The sequence below is a fragment of the Papio anubis genome, chromosome 14 (assembly GCF_008728515.1).
Source record: "Papio anubis isolate 15944 chromosome 14, Panubis1.0, whole genome shotgun sequence".
Taxonomy (NCBI): domain Eukaryota; kingdom Metazoa; phylum Chordata; class Mammalia; order Primates; family Cercopithecidae; genus Papio; species Papio anubis.
The window spans coordinates 11,479,925-11,499,584 of NC_044989.1; the positions used below are offsets into that span (position 1 = coordinate 11,479,925).

At 48.5% G+C, this 19,660-nt stretch overlaps 1 protein-coding gene across 3 annotated transcripts in view; it reads left to right on the forward strand.

Moving 5' to 3' along the window:
- The window catches only part of LPIN1 (lipin 1), a 142,584-nt gene continuing 122,924 nt past the window's right edge, over window positions 1-19,660 (forward strand). The window contains exon 1 of one of the 3 annotated variants that reach the window (XM_021924585.2): window positions 1-185. In XM_021924585.2, the coding sequence (XP_021780277.1) occupies window positions 105-185 (81 nt within the window). In that variant the 5' untranslated portion in view covers window positions 1-104. The remainder of the gene's footprint in view (window positions 186-19,660) is intronic. The other 2 variants (XM_003908290.4, XM_009183706.4) reach the window with 2 other exon arrangements.

Sequence of the window (19,660 nt, forward strand, 5' to 3'; positions counted from 1 at the left end):
GTGTCGCCCAGCCCAGCCTCCCAGTCTCTGAGCTGGTATTGCCCGGGGGACATTTCTCTCCTGATGCTGAGTGAGGAGGCAGACAGCACCCCACGGGGAGGGCCATGGGGGAACAGGACGGCATTCGCAGCTCCAGCTGGGAGACCTCGCAGGGCAAGAGCTCCCCAGACTCGGCTTGGTCATGGGTAAGGGCCGGCCTCGTGGCCATCTGCAAACACAGCCCCTGTTCTTCCTCCTTCCATCCCCAGGTGTCTGTGTACTGATGGGACACGGGGATCATCTGCACCCAGAGCGCCTTGTTCAGGATAGGCTTGTGCATTCACCCTTCTCCAGATAAGTGACTGGCCCAGCTTGCTCCTCACAGGCTCCTGTTCAGGAGGCTACATTTATAGAGGAGGCTGTAGAACTTATTCAAGAATGAAAGGCTTTTTTCTTTGCCTTGGATGGAAAATGCATAGCGATTGCTTTATCTTCAGAATCGGACTTCAGAGCTTCATGAGTGCCTCTAGACCATCAGGCGCTGTGCTGGAACGCCCTTGTCTGTCCAGCTTGTGTGCGGGCCAGGAAGTGAGGTGTGGAGGGTGGAAGGGCCCCCTCCAATATGATCATTTAACCAGAGCTGTCTCCAATAATATGCTGTGTGGGCTGTGGGGCTCCTGCGGACCCCAAAGCCAGTGGCTGTCCCTACTGCCCTTTTCAGATCTCATCCTAGCAACCAAGGCTTTTTTGTTGTTGTTGCACAAAAGTAGTTATTTTCACGAAAAAGCCCAAAGCAGGAGTGGAGGGCGTTCAAATAACCCTAAGTGGCAGTGAGTCCCGAGGCTAGGGCCTGGGCCAGAATTCAGAACCCTGCTGTTTCTTCCAGAGGCCAGGGGGTTGGGCTGTAGTGAGGATAATGTGTCAAACCACCACTCCAAGTGGTGCACTGGGGACAGCTGCTGTGGTCCTCAGCTGCAGAGGCTGAGATAGCAGTGGAGAGTGTGTAGCATGCTTGGGGGGCAGGGAGCCCTGGGGCTTTCTGCATCCTGGGGGGACAGAGTGGGGAGGCAGGCCAACCTCCCGCTCCTGGACCCCAAGCACCTGTCGCCTGTCACTTCAGTCAGCTCCATCCTCAGGGCAGTGCCTTCCTGCAGGGACAAGAGGCCCTTCTGGGGCTGGTGCCCAGGCTCCAGTGCAGTGAGGGCTGTCTAGGGAGAAAGGAGGCATGGATCCTGCCCACACCTCTGCGCTGTTTTGCAGATTAGCCCTTTGGGCAAGTATTTTCTGAATGGGCTGGAGGCCTGCAGGGGAGACACATCAGGCTGGTCCACAGCATCCCTCTACATCACGGGGACAGGAGCAGGACTCCTCTCGGGAGCCTGGTGCAGGCAAATGACCCCACGCTCAGATTAAGTAGACTATTTTTGTGGTTAGTGGAGGATTACAATGGCTTTGTCTTGTGTCCATTGCTGGAATGTCTCTTAAATTTGTCCAGCACTGACTGGGAATGGTACTCGCATCTGCCAAGTGGGCAGGTGAGGCTCTTGTGAAGCTCTGCCACATGCCCCGCGGGACGGACTCTCGCCAGCCCTGAGACGCAGGTGGCATTATCCCGACACCTCTCTCACACAACCCCGGCAGGAGGGCAGCGCAGCATTGCAATTCCCATTTGACAGCTGAGAAAACTGAGGTGATGAAGTTGGGACTTTCACACAGCACCTTGGGAGGGGAGTGGTGGAAGATGGGAACAGGAACGCAGGCCTCCTGGGGCCCAGCCCAACCCTCGTTCTCTCCTGCACCTCCCTACAGATGTGAAGTTTGGATTTAATACTGATTTAACATCATGTCTGTTTTCTGCTTGTGTTTTATTGGATATTAATTATTTTTCTGATTATAAAAGCATGTTCATTGTAGAATATGTAGCATATACAGGAAACTTTAAATAACATAAAAGCCTGAGGTGGTGCTTCCTTCACTGAAGGCTTCTTGTAATGAAGCTGCAAAAGGGATGTCAAACCCACCACGTGTTCCCTTGTATTCCATAGCTCTTCCAACCCCACAACCTTCCTCTGTGTTTGACAAACGCTTGTCAACAGACAGAGGGATACTAAGCCCCAGGCTAAAGCCCTCAGCAGGCCCCTTGGCTGAGCCACTGTGGCACAGATCCCCCCCACCCCTGCGCTGGCCGTCTCTGTGCGGTGCCCATGCCTTTTGCCTCGGGGGTGGCAGGCCTCCATGGCTCAGAAGGGTGATGGGGGCAGGGGGAGTCTGGCCCGCTTCCTCTCAAGCTGCAGAGCTGGCTTCCTGCGAGGCTCTGCTTCTGAAGGGGGCCTGGTGGCCTTGGCCTTGGCTCAGGTTGGTGCTGTACCTGGAAGAATCTGACCTGCTTGCTGAAGGGTGGCTGCAGAGCCATGAAACTGGGAGCGTCACTGGGAGTTGCTGCTGGTGACTGAGTCTGGGACTAGTCCTTGGAGGGCAGGGAGGGCTGGGCCCAGAGTCAGGCTTCAGCAAAGCAGAGGAACTGGTACCTAGATCAGGCAGGCCCCCGATGGACTGACAGCAGTCCAGGAATGCTGAGTGGGGGATGCAGGAGATGTGGGTGGGAGGGGCAGGAGCTGCGACTGCCCTGGCCAGAAGCCCAGGCAGGGCTGACTGGCTTCTGGGAAGGGTAAAAGTGGCTCAGCTGCCATGGGACTGTTTTCATTCCTGGGGCTGGAAAAGGGCAGCTGGCGGCAGCGTGAGCCCTCAGAGGCACCTGCTAAGTTGGCAGCATCACCTGTGCTGTTGGCCATGGCCATTCCCAGAGACTCTGGGCTTGGTCTCTGCGCCACAAGTATTTCTGGGTCCTGAGTGTGTACAGAGTTCTGTGGTGGGGCGCGGGGGGCGCGATTCGGTGGGGGTGTGTGTAAGGCCTCGTCTCTCCCTCCTCTGCAGGAGGTCAAGGTGGAATGGGAATGGGTGGGGCTGCAGCTGGCCAGCCACAGAGTTCACAGGGCACAGGTCAAGAGTGATTCAGCCTGGCAGGACCGGAGGAGGCCTCTCAGAGAAGCCGGCCTTGGAGGAGGAATAGGATTTCAATAAACAGAGCTGATGGGGGTGGAGCTTTCCAGGCTGCGGGGTCAGCTTGAGCAAAGGCTGGGGAATGACAGTACAGTGTGTTCCCCTAAAGCTAAGTTGTTCCTTGGGCTGTTGGGACTTTATTTTTTTCTTAGTTAGGGTGTGTGTGGTGACATTCGTCTTGGTCAGGCGCCCCGTCTATGAAAGATAGCAGGCAGTCACGGGCCGAATATGTAAGACCCAGAGTGAAGGCCAAGGTTCGGGGCCACGAGGCCTGGACTCACACCCCAACATTGTCAGTTACAACTTTTGATTTGCTGAAGAGTTAGTTGTCTCATCTATAAAATGAAGCTTATAATACCTAACTATATACTACTCACAGTACTTGATAAACAGTAGCTATTATTAATCCCAGCACTACACCTGAAAGCAGATGGCCTGTGGGGACAGGCTGGACTGTAAATACAATGGTGCCAAGACACTGAATCCATTTACACTGGCCCAGCGGACTCAGAGAGCCCTGTATGGGAAAATGCATGGAGCCAGATCCTGCATTTGTCTCTGTATGAAGAGTTTAGTCTTCCTCTAGTCACTTAGCTTGGCATTCAAGGCCCCTCAAAGTCTGGCCCCACCTTACCCCCGATATGGTTTGGATTTGTGTCCCCTATCCAAAGCTCCTATTGAATTATAATCCCCAGTGTCGGAGGAGAGGCGTGGTGGGAGGTGATTGGATCACGGGGGCGGACTTTCCCTTTGCTGTTCTCATGAGAGATCTGGTTGGTTAAAAGTGTGTAGCACCTCCTTCTATTCTCTTCCTCTTCCTCCCGCTCCAGCCATATAGGAGGTGCTGGCTTCCTCTTCGCCTTCTGCATGATTGTAAGTTTCCTAGGTCTCCTCAGCTGTGCTTCCTGTACAGCCTGTGGAACTGTGAGCCAATTAAACCTCTTTTCTTTATAAGTTACCCAGGTTCAGGTATTTCTTTATAGCAGTGCGAGAACAGGCCAATACACCCCTGTCAGCTCTGTTCTTTCCTTCCACCACGTCCCTGTGCTGCTCCGGGATGTGCTGAGCCAGGTGTGTTAGCTGGGTCTCCCGGGAGGTGACCATTCAGGACCCTGGAACCATTTTATCGCCTCCAGTCCAGGTAGGAACTGGGGCCCCATCTACCCAGAGTTTTTGTTTGCCACCTGAGTTCCTTTGGCTGCACCAGCCAGAGGCCTGAACAGAGGCGGGGCGACGTCCTCTGGGGCCTCTTTCTACAGGGACCTCTAGAGCGCACGCCCCTGACGGTGGCCAGGTGTGGAGACAAACCCAGGGGAAGGGTCTACTTCTCCCAGACCGCGAACCCCCTGAAACGGCTGTGTGGGCTGCCCCTTGCTCCTCGGAGGGCTCTCGGGAGGCTGCCACCTCTGGCCGGCCTGAAGGCACTGGCCCCTGTGGTGTTTGTTGTAGGGAAGATGGAGGCAGAGAAGAAAACTGCAGGCCTCCGTGGGGAGCAGGGCTTTGAGCCTCTGTCTCCTTTCAGCGTCCTGGGTCCGCCCCATTCCTCCTGCAGGTGAACCGTGGGGAGGCCTTGAGCGCCCCCTGGAGGTGACACTCTGCCACTACACCTAGGAAACGACCTGTCTCCTGGAAACCCAACCACGGTGTCTGATGTGACTTTTCTTAGTGACAAGAAATTAGGATGAGCACGAGCAAAGTCGGTGGTCACAGGGGAGCAGCCAGGCCAGTCCTGCTTAAACTCTCTGCTGTTACATGTTTGCGATTGAACTCGTAGCAAGCTGGGAACACATCCTGTCCCTGGCACAGACACCCATCTTCAATCCCTTCTCCCCCGCACCGGTCACAGCCCTAGCCATCCTTCAAGGCCCAGCTCAAATGCTTCCATCTCTATACCATTTCAGTTCATGGTTGGGGATAGGAGCTCCCGTCCTCCCATAATGTAACTTGCCTAAAATTTCTTCGTTTCGCGATCGTCATCTTTCTGCGGCAGACAGATTCTGTTCTCCTCTGTAAAGTTGGAGTGCAGGGGACATGGCTCTGAACACAGCATTTAAGTGACAGAGATGGTTGTGATCATGTCCCAGTACATATTTATCTGTCTTCTGATCCCAGTAAATGTCACACTCCCCGGGGAAGTGAGAGTGTCACCATCTCGGTGTCCCCACAGCACCTAGCACAGCCTCCCAGACTGCCCAACCCAGTGCAGACCTTTATCACGGGAATGCAAGTCCTTGTTTATCCGGGTCGCTCAGGTTTATGCCTATTGTCCTGTAATTATTTATGGCACCCTCTTTTGCTGTCATAGGTGTTGGATTGGAGCAGTCACCCTATTTAGCACACACCTATTAAGCCAAAGCACCTCAGTGTGCAGCCTTCCCTCACCCAAACCTGTTCCCAAAGGTCCTTTCTCACCGCCTACTTGGGGGGCCTCAGTAGTCTTCCCGACCCCTCTGGTCAGGGCCAGAGTGGGGAGCAAGTGTCTAAAGCAAGACCTTCAACAAGGTCCCTTCCCTGAGAGACTCAGTTTGTGACGCTTGTGATTGTGAAGCTCAAATGGGTTATGTGACTCTACATACTCCTCAAACTGTGGTGTGCCCTATTATTGCCATTTAACTTGTCAGTGTCGGTTCTGCACCCCTTCAGGCCCTGTAGGGGCTGCAGAAGAACACTTGATGTGGAATTTCAGTAATAGCCAGCAAGCTAAGAACCACATAAAATAATGCAGATCATATAAAATGCATCATGTCATTTTGTCTTCTAATAGTTAAACATGCTCAAGTGTATGGTAGAGGGCGTGAGAGAATGGGCTGGGCTGGGCTGGGCTGGGTATACTTGAAATGAAGACTCCAGACATGAGGAGATGGGAGCAGTTGAAGGGAGGCAGCCCATGAGTCGGCTTTTGGGAGCAGATGGCCTGGAGTTGAACGTGAGGGATGGGGATGAGGGACTGAGAAGGAAGAAGAGAAACAGGGAGGTCTGAGATGGCTTTTACTCTGGGAAGTAATGGGTCCGCCCTTCTTTGTCCCTGCCTCCTGCCGCCTCCTGGACTCTACACAGAGGAGAGAAGATGGGGCGTGGCTTATCCCCAATGCTGTGGTCATCGAGGTAAGCAGATTTGCCCTGCTCTGCCCTGCACTGCCGCTCTGTTCCTCCAGGAGGGCTGGTGTTTATGTGAACGTCCTGCTGCGCCTGAGGAAGGGGCAGGTGTGGTGAAAGCCAGGCTTTGTTGTCCAGGTGCCCTGGCTTGGAATCCCGGCTCTGCTGCTTCTAAACTGGGCTGCGACCTTGCCCAAGTCACCTTGAGCCTCTCTGAGCCCTGGGCTCATCATCTTTAAACTGGGACTGATGACGCTGCTTTACCAGCCCAGCATGGGGGTGAATGAGGTGAGCTCGGAAGAGTCTTCTTACTTTTCTCATAGCAGCTGCATGAAAGGTGGATTAGAAGAAGCTGCCAGGCAAAGTATCCATTTACTGAAAATTCAGTGTGAACTGTACAGTTTGTGAACCTCTGGCAGGTGTCACACTGGCTCTTGTGATCCGAACGGCAGCTCTGGATCTGAGTTGGCTTCTGGAGTTGGAGCCCCCACCCTTCCCAGTGCCAAGGCTGATTCTGATGTAAGCAGGTGTGTCTGCTAGAGCAAGGGCCAGCCAGGGTGATGGACTCTCTTTCCTCCTGGGCTCAACCAATCCTCCCACCTCAGCCTCCCGGGTAGCTGGGACCACAGGTGTGTGCCACTGCAACCAGCTAATTTTTTAAAAAAGTTGTTGTAAAAACAAGGTCTATGTTGTCCAAACAGGTCTTGAACTCCTAGCCTCAAATGATCCTCCTGCTTTGGCCTCTCAAAATTCTGGAATTACAGGCATGAGCCACTATACCTAGCTCTCTTGTTTTTGAAGGAAGAACCAGAGTAACACAGAGCTGGAGGGCTGCTAGGCATGGCATGGGTTATTGGTGCCAAAGTTTCCACTGACCCATGGTGAACAAAGAAAATAAGACAATGTTGTGGGGTAGATATGTTCATGTGACTTGGCCCATTCAAATTCCTTGGGAAAGACTGTTATTTATCCTGGGAGAAGGCACTTTCTATTTTGGGGAGGTTAAAGTATCTTTTATGAAAAGAAAGTACTGTCCCTCCCTCCCTCCCTTCCTTCCATTGTTTTTCATTTTTTAAGTTTAAAAGTTGACAACCGTATGTCAGTTACCACGCATGCTCCCTGAAATGAAAATTATAAAAGATTATTGTCTTTTGACTCATTTGCTTATTCTAGTAATAAATATTCACTAGGCGACACTGTGGCTGGCACTTCCCTAAGCACTGGAAATGGGTCGTGAATAGAACAAACATCCTGCCCTCCTGAAGCTTACAGTCCAGGTGGGGGAGAAAAGAATAAGCAAGTGTCTAAGTAACATGCATGTCAGATGGGGAGCGGGATTGTGGAGAAAAAGAAAGTGAGGGAAGGCAACAGGGAGCCCGAGATGGGAGGATGACGCAATTTTCAGTGGGGAGGTTGGGGAGGCCTCCCTGAGAAATTGACAGGTGAGCAAAGACTTGAAGGAGCTGAGGACTGAGCAGAGGCCTCAGGAGGTGTCAAGGGCCCTGAGGCTGAAGCATCTTGGCAGGTTTGAGGAACCCCAAGAGGCCAGTGTGGCCGGAGCTGAGAGGATGAGAAAAGTAGGAGGAGATGGTGTGAGAGCGGTGTGGAGGCTGGCGGAGCACAGGCCAGCATGGAGGCATTGGCCTCGACCCCGCCTTGGATTGCTATGTTAAGGGAACCTATCTCCTGGGCTTTTGGGGCAGGGCAGACATGGTGGAACTGTTGGGAGGCTGTTGCGATAATCAAAGCGGGAGGGGATGGTGCTTTTAACCAGGTGGTAGCAGAGAAGGGTTTTGAACCGTTTGCTCAAATAAACTCTTTAGAATTTTATTGTGCCTCAGTTTACCTTTTAACAGAATTCAGATGAGAAATCTAGGCTGGAGATACAACTTCAGTCCCTGAAATACAGAGTTTATGAACTCCAGATCTGGTGCATCCTTTTGTTTTACACACGGGTTACCGAGTCCCCCACAGGGTAGCAGGTGTCTTTTCTAGGCATGCCTATGGCAGAGCTAAGACTAACAGTCACTTCCTGACTTCCCATTGAGGAATGTGTGTAAACTCAGGTACCATTTTGAACTTCCCTTTGCATTTAGATTTGGAATGCACTTGGTCTTGTTTCTCTTTCCAGAGATTTCCCTCTGTGTCTCTTTTCTCAGCCCTTCACATTCTCCCCGTGCCTCTGCTTATCCAACCCCGTTTCTTCCTTTGGGGTTGCACTCAGTTGACAGAGCTCTTGCAATGTCCAGTGATCCTTCAAGGACTTGTATAAGTGCAGCCTTCAGCCTTCTCCAGCCGCCTGGAAGCCCCCCAGCTGGTGGGATGCCTACATTCTCAACCACCCACCAGCTCGCTTTTAGAATCTGGCCCCTACTTTCTATTGTGGTTATTTTGGAACGGGCCACTGGCACATAGCAAGCACCTGGAACTTGCTGAAGAAACAGATGCCGGAATGAAAGGACCAGTTGAGCGCGCACAGGTCTTTGGTGAGCTTTGGCCTGCTCTGGGCTTCATCAACATGCTGAGGATCCCCGACCCCGCTTTTGGCACTTATCATGTGATCATCCATAGCCCCTGGGCTGTCCCTTTGAGAAAGCCCTGCCCTGTGTGGGTGGGATGCACCTGGAGAAGGGAGAATCAGAACGTGGGTGGGCCCAGAGCACTCCAGAGGTGCTCTGCAGTTAGCCCCCAGGGTGAAACGAGAAAGGAAGCCTAGAACGTTGGGTTGGACGGACTCCGGGAAAGATGGAGGCTGGTGGGGAAGGACAGTGCTGGAGGGTCTGGCACGCCTGAGGACTGTGTGTGTTGGCCCTGGACGGAGGTTGTGTGGTGAGTTTTGTGGATGGGTCGTCCTGGTTGAAAGGGACAGGAACAGGGTGGGCAGCCATAGCCTGGGCACCATGGGCAGAGCACATGCCCATGGGAAAGAGCACTCCCCTTCTCATGCAAGCAATGAGATGCCTGTGGCCATTCTCCGAGAGGGTCTGACCCTGACCTTCTGCTCTCATCACCCCCATGTGAGGACCCGTGAATATGCCCTTCACAGTGTTTGCAGTTGGAATGTGTGTCCATAGTGATTAATCGATATGGATCCTTTTGTTGGGTAAGTAGAGCCCAGGCACTCACCTTTCCTCTTCGGCACCAGCTGCTGGGGGCACAGTTTTGTTTGGTGCTCAAAGGCAGGATTATCTACAGTCTAGATTTCAGGAATCGTTCTCTCCACTCCCTCCCGGCATTCTGAATCCACCTCCATTTCATTTTGATCTTTTTCTTTCTTTCTTTCTTTTTTTTTTTTTTTTTTTTGAGATGAGGTCTTGGTGCATTGCTGAGGCTGGAGTGCAGCGTGATCAGAGCTCACTGCAGCCTCAAATTCCCAGGCTCAAGTGATCCTCCCACTTCAGCCTCCCAAGTAGCTGGGACAACAGGTACACACTACCATGCCCAGCTAAGTTTTAATTTTTTTTTTTTTTTTTTGTAGAAATGGGGTGTTTCTATGTTGTCCAGGCTGGTCTTGAACTACTGTCTTCAAGTGATCGTCCCAAAGTGCTGAGTACAGGCATGAGCCACTGGGCCTCGTCCTGATCTGTTTTTAAATGATCCTATTACCCACTTTTGTTTTTCATCATATGCTTCTTGAGATCCATCTTGGCCTTGATAAAGTATATAAGCAAATAATACCGAAAGTTTGAAATAAGTACGACTGCGAGACTCTTGTAAGCTGCTCTGCAGCTGGGCTCAGGGAGGGGCAGGGGGATATGATATCTCCTGCAGCATGGACAGCAAGGCAGGGACAGGGGGCTTTGTCTCTGAACTTGGGAAGAGTTTATTGTTACTAGGATGAAGAGAATGAGACTCTGTAGAGGGGAGAATTGCATTTAGTAGGAGAGAAATACAGAGAATCTGAACAGTTCAGAGAATCTGGTTCTAGCCCTGACCATGTAGTTTCGACCAGGCCTGCAATACATTTGTAGCAATGGCACCTTCCCCATAGGGCTGTCCATAGACTGCCTGAGACCCTGTGTGGACGCTGCAAGCACAGGGCTGCCCTCAAAAGTAGCCAGGCTCACCAACACTCACGGGGGAGGCGGTATTGCAGACCAGCCTTATCAGGTAGGTGGCTTGTGACATGCACTTTTATTAAATGAGGCCATGGCAGGGCTGCAGCTAAGACTCTGCAGTTTATGATCTGCATGGAGTGCTGGCCAAGAGGACGCTGGGGGCTGAAACCCAACCTGTGCTTGACTCATCACGCCCGCTGGGCTCTGGGGCTGAGGCTGGATGGGACAGTGAAGGGGAAAGGGCACCTTGTTGAAATTTGTCCACCCAGAGGTCCTCTTTGTTAATTCTGCTTGGAGGCACTCTGAGTGTCAGTGGTGGCCCAGGGAATTGAGCCTCTCCATAGTTCTCAATGCTGCACTCTCCGACGCGGAATTCTTGTTATAGCTGAAAATATCTGCAGGCCCCTGTCTATAAATGGAATAAGAATGGAGCAACTTCTGGAGATAAAAGGACGGAGAGCTTGGAGCCCTCCCTTCTCAAGCTTCCTTTCTTTTCCCTACATCAACCCTGCCACCTCCTTGCCAGCTCCACCCTTCCTCTCCCCACAGTCACCGCAGGGCTCCTTGCAACATCCTTTGAAACTCCTAGAGGAAGTAACCTCCCAGAGCTACCACTCTGGAGTTGCAGGCTGGAATTCTTTTTAGAGCAGCACGGAGTAACAGTCTGCAGACCTTCTGCACGCAGTGGCTGGGAGGATCCAGTTTCCATGCCCTGCTATATTTGTCAGGCCCAGCCTGTTCCTCATTTACCCCATAGAAGTGCAGCCTTTCACAGAAACATCTCATTGCGGTCGCGCGGGTCCCGGTGTCCTGGCCCAGAAATACCCTCTAGAGGGCGCTGTCACGCTGTGACCCGGTACAGGACGCACCGGAGCGGATCAGGGCCTCTCGCCACATGCAAAGCAGGCAGGGAGTGTTTACAAATGGAAAATGAGGTAATACGTACAACATTTTCAGCCAATAATAAGAGAGTTTTGTTGAAATTCTTGAGTGAATTCTCTTTATCTAAGGATAAGGTGATTTGAGTTTCAAAACAGTTCAAAATGAAGGAGAAAGGGACTTGGCTAGTTGGTGTCTTCACCTGATTTAACCCAGGCAGAAATTGAGTTTATTAATAGCCATTTGATAGGCACTTCCCAGTTAATGGTGAAGCAAGACGGGGTCAAGTTCTAGTTTTTACCTAATTCGAAATGCCCACTGGGTGAGAGGTCAGCAGATAGAAAGAAAAGGAACAGTAAGTCTTCTACGCTGAACACTGAATTTGAGCAGCCGACTTGTATAATGGTACTTTGCAAACACGACTTATTCCAAATTTATGGATAATTCAAAGTGTTTCCAAAATGATCAATGTCCAAGTTGATTATTGTTTTTGTTTACTGAGTGCTCTCACTCCATGCCAGTGCCCTACGAGACATTTTCCATATTTTGTCCTACCGATCCTTGTAAGAAACACACAGGTGATTCTTAGCCTCAGTTTACACATGGAGGAGCTTTGAGAAACAAATGAACTGCTCTGATCGTTTCAAAGTATTCTGATTTTTTTCACATTAATTGCTGATGGCTAAGGCTTTGGCATCTGGAAGTTCTACAGTGGACTTTTGACGCTTAGCATATTTGTCTTAAATATTATCTTGTTGGTTTTAGACCTGACAGGGTCCTTTCAGATTTTGATTTTATTATCCAACATACTGATTTTGTGACTTTTAAAAACCTGACTTGCTTTCTTTTCTTGACTTCTGTTGAATTTATAATTTAAAAAAATAATTTTTCTATCCTCTCTTCTGTTTTTGCTCAGTTAATTCTATAATCACAGAACAAAATTATATTCTTTTAGTGGTTCTCCTTAGCTTTTGAAAACGTACCTATAGGCTGGGCATGGTGGCTCACACCTGTAATCCCAGCACTTTGGGCTGAGGCGGGTAGATTGGCTGAGGTCAGGAGTTCAAGACCAGCCTGGCCAACATGGCAAAACCCCATCTCTACTAAAAATACAAAAAAATAGCTGAATGTGATGGTGTGCGCCTGTAATCCCAGCTACTTGGGAGGCTGAGGTGGGAGAATTGCTTGAACCCGGGAGGCGGAAGTTGCAGTGAGCCAAGATCGCGCCATTGCACTCCAGCCTGGTGACAGAGTGAGACTCTGTCTCAAAAAAAAAAAAAAAAAAAAAAAAAAGAAAAGTAAAGAAAACATACCTATATAACAAATATTGTCTAACATGGTTTAAAATTATTTATTACTTCTATACTCTTGCCAAACAGGGCCTTGCCCTCAGCTCACTTTGACAACCACTGGATACACCTCTATCTTATTAGTCTTGTCCAGAGGTTTAGTTTTTGTTTTAAAGAAAACCTAAAAATTTCAGTTATTGTTTTCAGTAAAAAAGTGTTAATTATAATATGTCCAATCTCTTGTATCTTTATCTGTACTTTTTGCTGTTTTTTGTATCCCACACCTTTTGTCTGAGTTCATGATTTGATGGTTCTTCTAGGGATAGTCTATGGAAGACAAATTTCTTTAGTCTTTGTTTATCTGAAAATGTAGCTTTTTTTTTTTCACACTTTCTTTTTCTTGAATGGTGGTTTATGTCATTATGAAATTCTAGATCCACAGTTGCTTCCCCTCAGTATTTAAGAAAACATGTCTTCCTTGAGACATTTAAACGTTATCCTTTGCATGTGTGCTCTAAGTTGCACTGTAATGTGTAGGTGTAGATTTATTTTTATTTACTCTTCTCAGTGTTCAGAGTCTGCTTTTTTACTCATCACTCATTCATCAATTTTGGGAGATTCTTAAACATCTCTTCAAAAGCTTCTTCTCTGTGATCTCCTTAATTCTCCTTTCTGGAACAATTAGACACAAATTTGAACCTCACTGTATCCTCCATGTCTCCTAGCTGCTGTTTTACTTCTTTCTTAATCTCTTTGACTTGCTGTGCCTATTGAATGCTTCCTTACTATATTTTACTTCATTAATTCTCTCTTTTATGCTTCCTGTTAGGTTTTATCTATCATATTGATATTTATGTTTTAATTTCAATGACTATGTTTTTCATTTCCAATATTTCTAATAGATTCTTTTCCCTTATTTCATTGTTTACCTTTTGATATCTGTTTCATAATTTCTCTTTTTAATGGAGGTTATTCCTTAATCTGTGTCTTTATGTATCTCAATTATTCTCACTTAACAGTCATTATCAGATTGTTCAATGACCTGATAATGACTGTTAAATGAGAATAACTAGGATACAACATGATGTAAATCTATATTCCAAATATTTATTTTGTGTGCTATCCTTAGCATTAGACATTTTGCTCGAGGGCTCATTTTGAGTGAATTTTAAAATCTTGTTGTGTTTTTTCTCCTCTGCTCTAATACCCCTTACCCCAACTCCTAGTCCTTTGTTCTCCAGCAGCAAGGCTGGGTGATTTGAAGGTCCACCCTCAGTTCTGTGGTTTGTAGTTGCCTCCCCAGGTCCCAGGGCACAGTCCAGAGCCAGGCCTTATAACAGCATTTCCAAGCTCCCGTCTTACAGTGATATGGGGAAATCTGGGCTCTGAATGAAGTAGCCTTTGGTTTCCTTCCTGCTTGAAAGGTTGAGTCACTTCCCTCTATCGCCTTGGCCCTAAGCAGTAGGGCTGCAGACATGTTTAAGCCTCTTTTCACCAGCACTGGAAATCCCTTTCCAGGATTACCTTCAGTGTGAAGCCGGGCTCCCGTGTCCCATCGATGCATTCCTTCGCAGGTGCTGACCTCCAGCCATGACCTCCTTCCAGGCCAGAGCCTGCTGGGCCTGTGGCTTCAGCTCCATTCACTTTGCACATTTCTGATCTGTCTTTGGTTCTTGCACACTGACTGGTGTTGGAGCCTTGCTATGTCATATTTGCTTATCCATTGATATACTATGGGCTTGGATCAGAGGGGGTGAGTCAAAGTACAAATTCACTAAACCGTCTTGACCATAAGCCACAAGCATGCTTTCTCTCCCGCTTCAGTATTGATCAAATGTCTAAGAAGGAAAGAGCAAGAATAGAGCCAGTGGCCTGGCCTGAGAAGCCCCCATCCAAGTTGATTTCCATATTTCTTAGGAATAACAATGTCTAAATGCTGTGCTTGATATACTGTTACCCAACCCGGGGTATCCAAACTAACCTTTAGAGCATCACGAAAGATCTTATCAAATGCCTGTCTGAAACCCTGACCTACGGTGTGAGTGTGTGTGTGATGCCCTTGATTTTCCGATCTAACTATTCTATGAAAATGGAAGGCCTTTTCCTGAGCAGAGTTGTTACTGTGAGTTCTGGGGGCTGTCACTTTCTTACAGGCTGTTACCCTAACCTTAACCCTTGTTTTCTGATCTGAAGAAGGACTCACTTGGGGTCACCCAGGATGAAGTCCACACACTGAACACGCCTTGCTGTGCATCCTAAGGAAACACTGGTGTATGTAAAGCAAAAAGGCATCTGTCCTTACTTCCCCGGGGATTTTGAACATTTTTGCTTTCTGTGAAGATGCCACTAGAAAGTTTGGTCCCCTTTCCTTCGTGCTTTGGCTCTGGCACATACTGGCTGTGTGGCTTCAGTAAGTCACTCTGCACTTGGGTGGCCTCATCTGTAAAATGGGTTACTGTGCAGATTAAACAAGGCGGTACAGTGGTTCCCAAATACCAGAAGCTCCTGGGAGCTTTGCAAAGCTCCTGAGTTCTACCCCTGTTGATGTTGATTTGGTAGATTTGAGTGGGGCCTGGGAACAGGTAATGCTAGTGAATTCTTCCGTCGTATCTGATCTTGTGGCCTAAGTTTCTAAAGTGCTTAGCAAATAGTGCTTAGCAATAAGGAGCACAGTACATGCCCTACATATGCGTCCACCTCCTTCTTTCCTCCCCCACCCGCTGTCTCCTTCTCTGCTTTCCTCCCAGGTACATGGTGCTCTGGGTGTTCACAGTTTGCATCACAGAAGAAAACCATAGGACAGAAATCATTTAAATTGCCCTTCTCCAGATGTTTTTGATAAAAATAGTCAGAAAAAAGGGCAATGCTTAACTCGAAGTTTTCATTTCAATTTTACCTCCAGGTATCAGGCCTATCCTCTTCCCTTTGTTAAGCCCCATGATACAGAGATAAATAGGATTTTGGCCCTGCCCCTGAACTCTTAGGAATATATTCTCAGCCTGAGAAATTTACGGCATTGAGGCCAGCTGAAATTGGAGAGAAATATTATTTTTGGATAGGGACTGGCCAAATCCTACCCCAGAGCCTTTCTCTAGACTTGGGCCCAGTTTTGATTGGAAGGAAGCTTCAGAGTCTTTATGACAGACAAGATAGGTTCGCCAGGTGGAGCTAGAGAGTCGGAGAAATGGAAAAGGCAAGGCACGCATCCTCAGGTTCCCAGCAAGGCCAGGAACAGTCGGTCCAAAGGGCTGTCAGAATCACCTGAACAACTTTTTTTTTTTTTTTTTTTTTTTGAGGTGATGGAATCCTAGGTCCAATCCCTGTGGAATGAAAATTTCTGGCAATGAGCCTTGGGCATGTTTAGCAAATTGCCCATGTGATTCTGATGTGCAGCCAGGCTTAGGAAACACTGATCTAGAGATCCCAGAATTTTCTAAATGTGACCCGGGCACTCTGCAGAAAGATCTGGTCAGCAGTCTGAGAGCCGTGCACTATTCGGAGGAGCTAAGGAGAAATGCTGACTCCCAGGCCCCACCCTGGACCTACGGAATCAGAATCTGCATTCTCAACAAGCACCTCCTTCGGTGGTTCATAGTTTCCTTGTGGTGTGAGTGGTCACCTGGCACAGAGCTTCTTGTTTATATCTGAAACTGTCCCCACCATGGGTGCCTCCTGAGACAGGGATCACATTTTGTCCTTGGCACCTCTCTGAACCTCAGTTTCCTCATCTTCAATGGGAATGGCAGTGATACTTGCTGTACCTCCCTCTCAAGGTTCTTAGGGGTACTAATGTCTGACTCCCACATTAGATTGTGAATTCTTGGGGGCAAGAGCCGTATATGTGTGTGTGTGTATATATATACATATATACACATATATACACACACATATATACATATATACAGACACATATATACATATACACACACATATATACATATATACACACACATACACATATATACACACATATACATATATACACACATATATACATATACACACATATATACATATACACACACATACACACACATACACATATACACACACATACATATACACACACATACATGTATATATACACACATATATACATATACACACACATATATATACATGTATACACACACACATATATACACACACACATGTACATATATATATATTTTTGAGATGGAGTCTCTCTCAGTTGTCCAGGCTGGAGTACAATAGCAAGATCCCGGCTCACTGGAACCTCCGCCTCCTGGGTTCAAGCGATTCTCCTGCCTCAGCCTCCCAAATGGCTGGGATTACAGGCCTGAGCCACCACACCTGGCTAATTTTTGTATTTTACTAGAGATGGGGTTTCCCCATCTTGGCCAGGCTGGTCTCGAACTCCCAACCTCAGGTAATCCACCTGCCTTGGCCTCCCAAAGTGCTGGGATTACAGGCGTGAGCTACCACGCCTGACCAAGAGTCATATATTTTTTAAATTTCTGCATGCCCAATGCCTAGCATAGAATGAATTAGTCATTTGACACAGAATGATAGAGCCCTTGAAACAGAAAACACTTCATAGATTGTACAGAATAATCCGCTCCAAGAATGCGTGAAGAAACTAAGGTGAGGTTTAGGTTGTTACCATTACTCGAGCCTATCTGAGAGGTTCATGCAAGGGTTCAGAGAGCACGCTGCCATGGCTTCTAGTCTCCCTGACGTCCTTCTTCTTCCTTGGTGCTTCAGAGTTCAGCTCCACTCCAGCGTCTTGGTGAAGCTCCTCCAACCTGTCTGGCCACTGCCACTTCCGTGCATTCTGAACATCTGCAGCATTGAGTGTCTGTGTCACGTGTTTGCCTGCAAATCCTGGGCTGGTTTCCTTGTACCTTCTGTCCTGGTGTGTGTTTCTGAAGCTTGCAGCGCTGTCTCGTAATGCACCTACCAAGCTCTCTGAAGATGAGACCATGGTCCTTGGTGTACCCCATCTGCTCCATCTGCTTCCCAGCCCAGCACCTAGCACAGGACTGAGCACATGATAGGCAAGGCTAACTTGTAAAATATCTGTTAATTTTATACTCTGGGTTCTCTTCAGATTGCATACATCTTTTGCCTTTTACTAAACATCTGTTAATTTTGTTAAAATATAAAATCTCTCATACATACAAAAGTTATAAAGAATAATAGAAAAAATTCCTGAATCCTCGCCACTACGTTAAGAAATATACAGGCAGTATTACAGCCGAGGTTCTCCGTGACCACTCTCCACCCATTTTCTCAGCATCCATGAATCTCAGTGATCATCCATCATCTGGGCTGTCACAGGGCTTCTTTGGTGCTCCTGCCCATGAAATAAAGACCTGAAAACCAAGGCCCCAGGTGGTCAGGAGGCCACAGTTCATTCAATTCCATCACTGGAAAATATTTATTGAGAGCCTATGATGTGCTGATGACTGTGTTAGGAACTTGGAATACTTTGGTGAACAAATCTGACAAACATAATATATCAAACAAAACAAATCAAAAGTAAAGCACTGCCCTCATGGAGTTCACATGGTGGGCAGCCCATAAACAATTAATATAATAAATATGTAAGTGATAGAACATGCCCAAGGCTAAAAGTGCAATGGAAAAAAATGAAGCAAGGTACAAGGACCAGGGATTTGGACAGGGAAAGGCCAACTGTGGTTGGCAGCTTCATTGAGCAGATGAGATCTGAGTGAGACCTGGGGATAAGGGAGCTGGCCATTTGACTTTGGGGGAAAGGTGTTGCAGGGGGAAGAAAAGCCAGTGCAGATGCCCTAAGGTGGAGTATTTGAGGAATATGAGGAGCTCAGCACGGCTGGAATGGAGGACAAGGGAGGGCATCTGGAGATGCAGTCAGGGCATGAGGGGCAGGTGAGGAGCAGATTGATTAACTTCAGATTACTTTCCTCACATGGGTTAAAACAGAGGGGACCTCCCTATAATGCCAGCCTGGGGTAGCTGGGCCCCTTTTGATTGATTGCTGTAAAATTCTGGTGTGTTTTTTTTTGTTGTTGTGTGTTGTTGTTGTGGGTGGCCGGAGGGAAGCTGGCCTGTTTAAGGATTTGGCTATCATCTCTGTCTTCATTTATTGGAAGGTCAGATCTCACAAGGAAACAGCTTAGGTTTTGGTTTGGTGAGTGGAACCTTACTTAGCATGAGTGACTCCATTTTGGATTGCTCTATTGGGACCTACTGCAGGAGCTCAGTCCAAATCAATATCCTCCCATAGATTGTATTGACCACTATAAATGTGGTCTGAGTTTTGAAGTTTAATTGATAAAACATGTTTCCCCTCTCTACCCAGTGGCCAGGCCCCTTCCTACTGCGGTGAGGTCGGCAGCATCCTTCACCATCCTATGGCTCTGATACTTGCTGACTCTCCTTTTTTTTTTTTTTTTTAAATTTTACTTTAAGTTCCGGGATCCATGTGCAGAACATGCAGGTTTGTTACATAGATATACGTGTGCCATGGTGGTTTGCTGCACCTATTGACCCGTCCTCCAAATTCCCTCCCCTTGCCCCCACCCCCCAACAGGCCCCAGTGTGTGATGTTCCCCTCCCTGTGTCCATGTGATCTCATTGTTCAATTCCCACTTATGAGTGAGAACATGTGGTGTTTGGTTTTCTGATGGGGTTGCTGACTCCTGAATGAGCTGCTCAAGGGAAGGACAGGGTGCAATTCATGCCAGAATTCCCAGCTTCCCTTGCAGGCTGGGGACATAGTAGGTGCTCCTGAAATACTGGGTCAGTTGAATTTGATGTGATGTATATATATTCACCTCTAGTCCATAGGTCCATATGGTACATATGGTCTATATATTTAAAAGACATTGGATTTTGACTAGATGTATCTCTGGCAGCACCAAACGGTGCTAGAGCCTGGGATCGGCCAGAGAGTTGGGTCTCAGTCAGAAGTGAGTGAGGATGGCCGGCGGGCAGGGTGTCTGTAAGGCAGCACAAGGTGTCTGATGAGCAGACAGTGAGCTTCTGTCCTGCCCCAAGTGCCGGGGAGCGAGGTGACTGCCTGTGTGGTCATGCAGAGACTTGGGCGCGCTTCCGGCTTTCAGGCCAAACAACTCCTGGCTTCCTCCACGGCACCACTGGTCCTAGCAGCGGCCGAGGTGGCTCCTTCCTGCTGCTTCGTGCTCTGACACCTTTCGGGGGATCCTTTCCCCACCACGTGGGTCTCCTCTCAGCCTCCAACTGTCCTGCGCCCCTCCCTGGCTACGCCCAGGTGTGCCTCCCCTGGCCGCACCTCCTCTGCGCTCCTACCTCTCTGCGTTCCTCTTTAGAGTG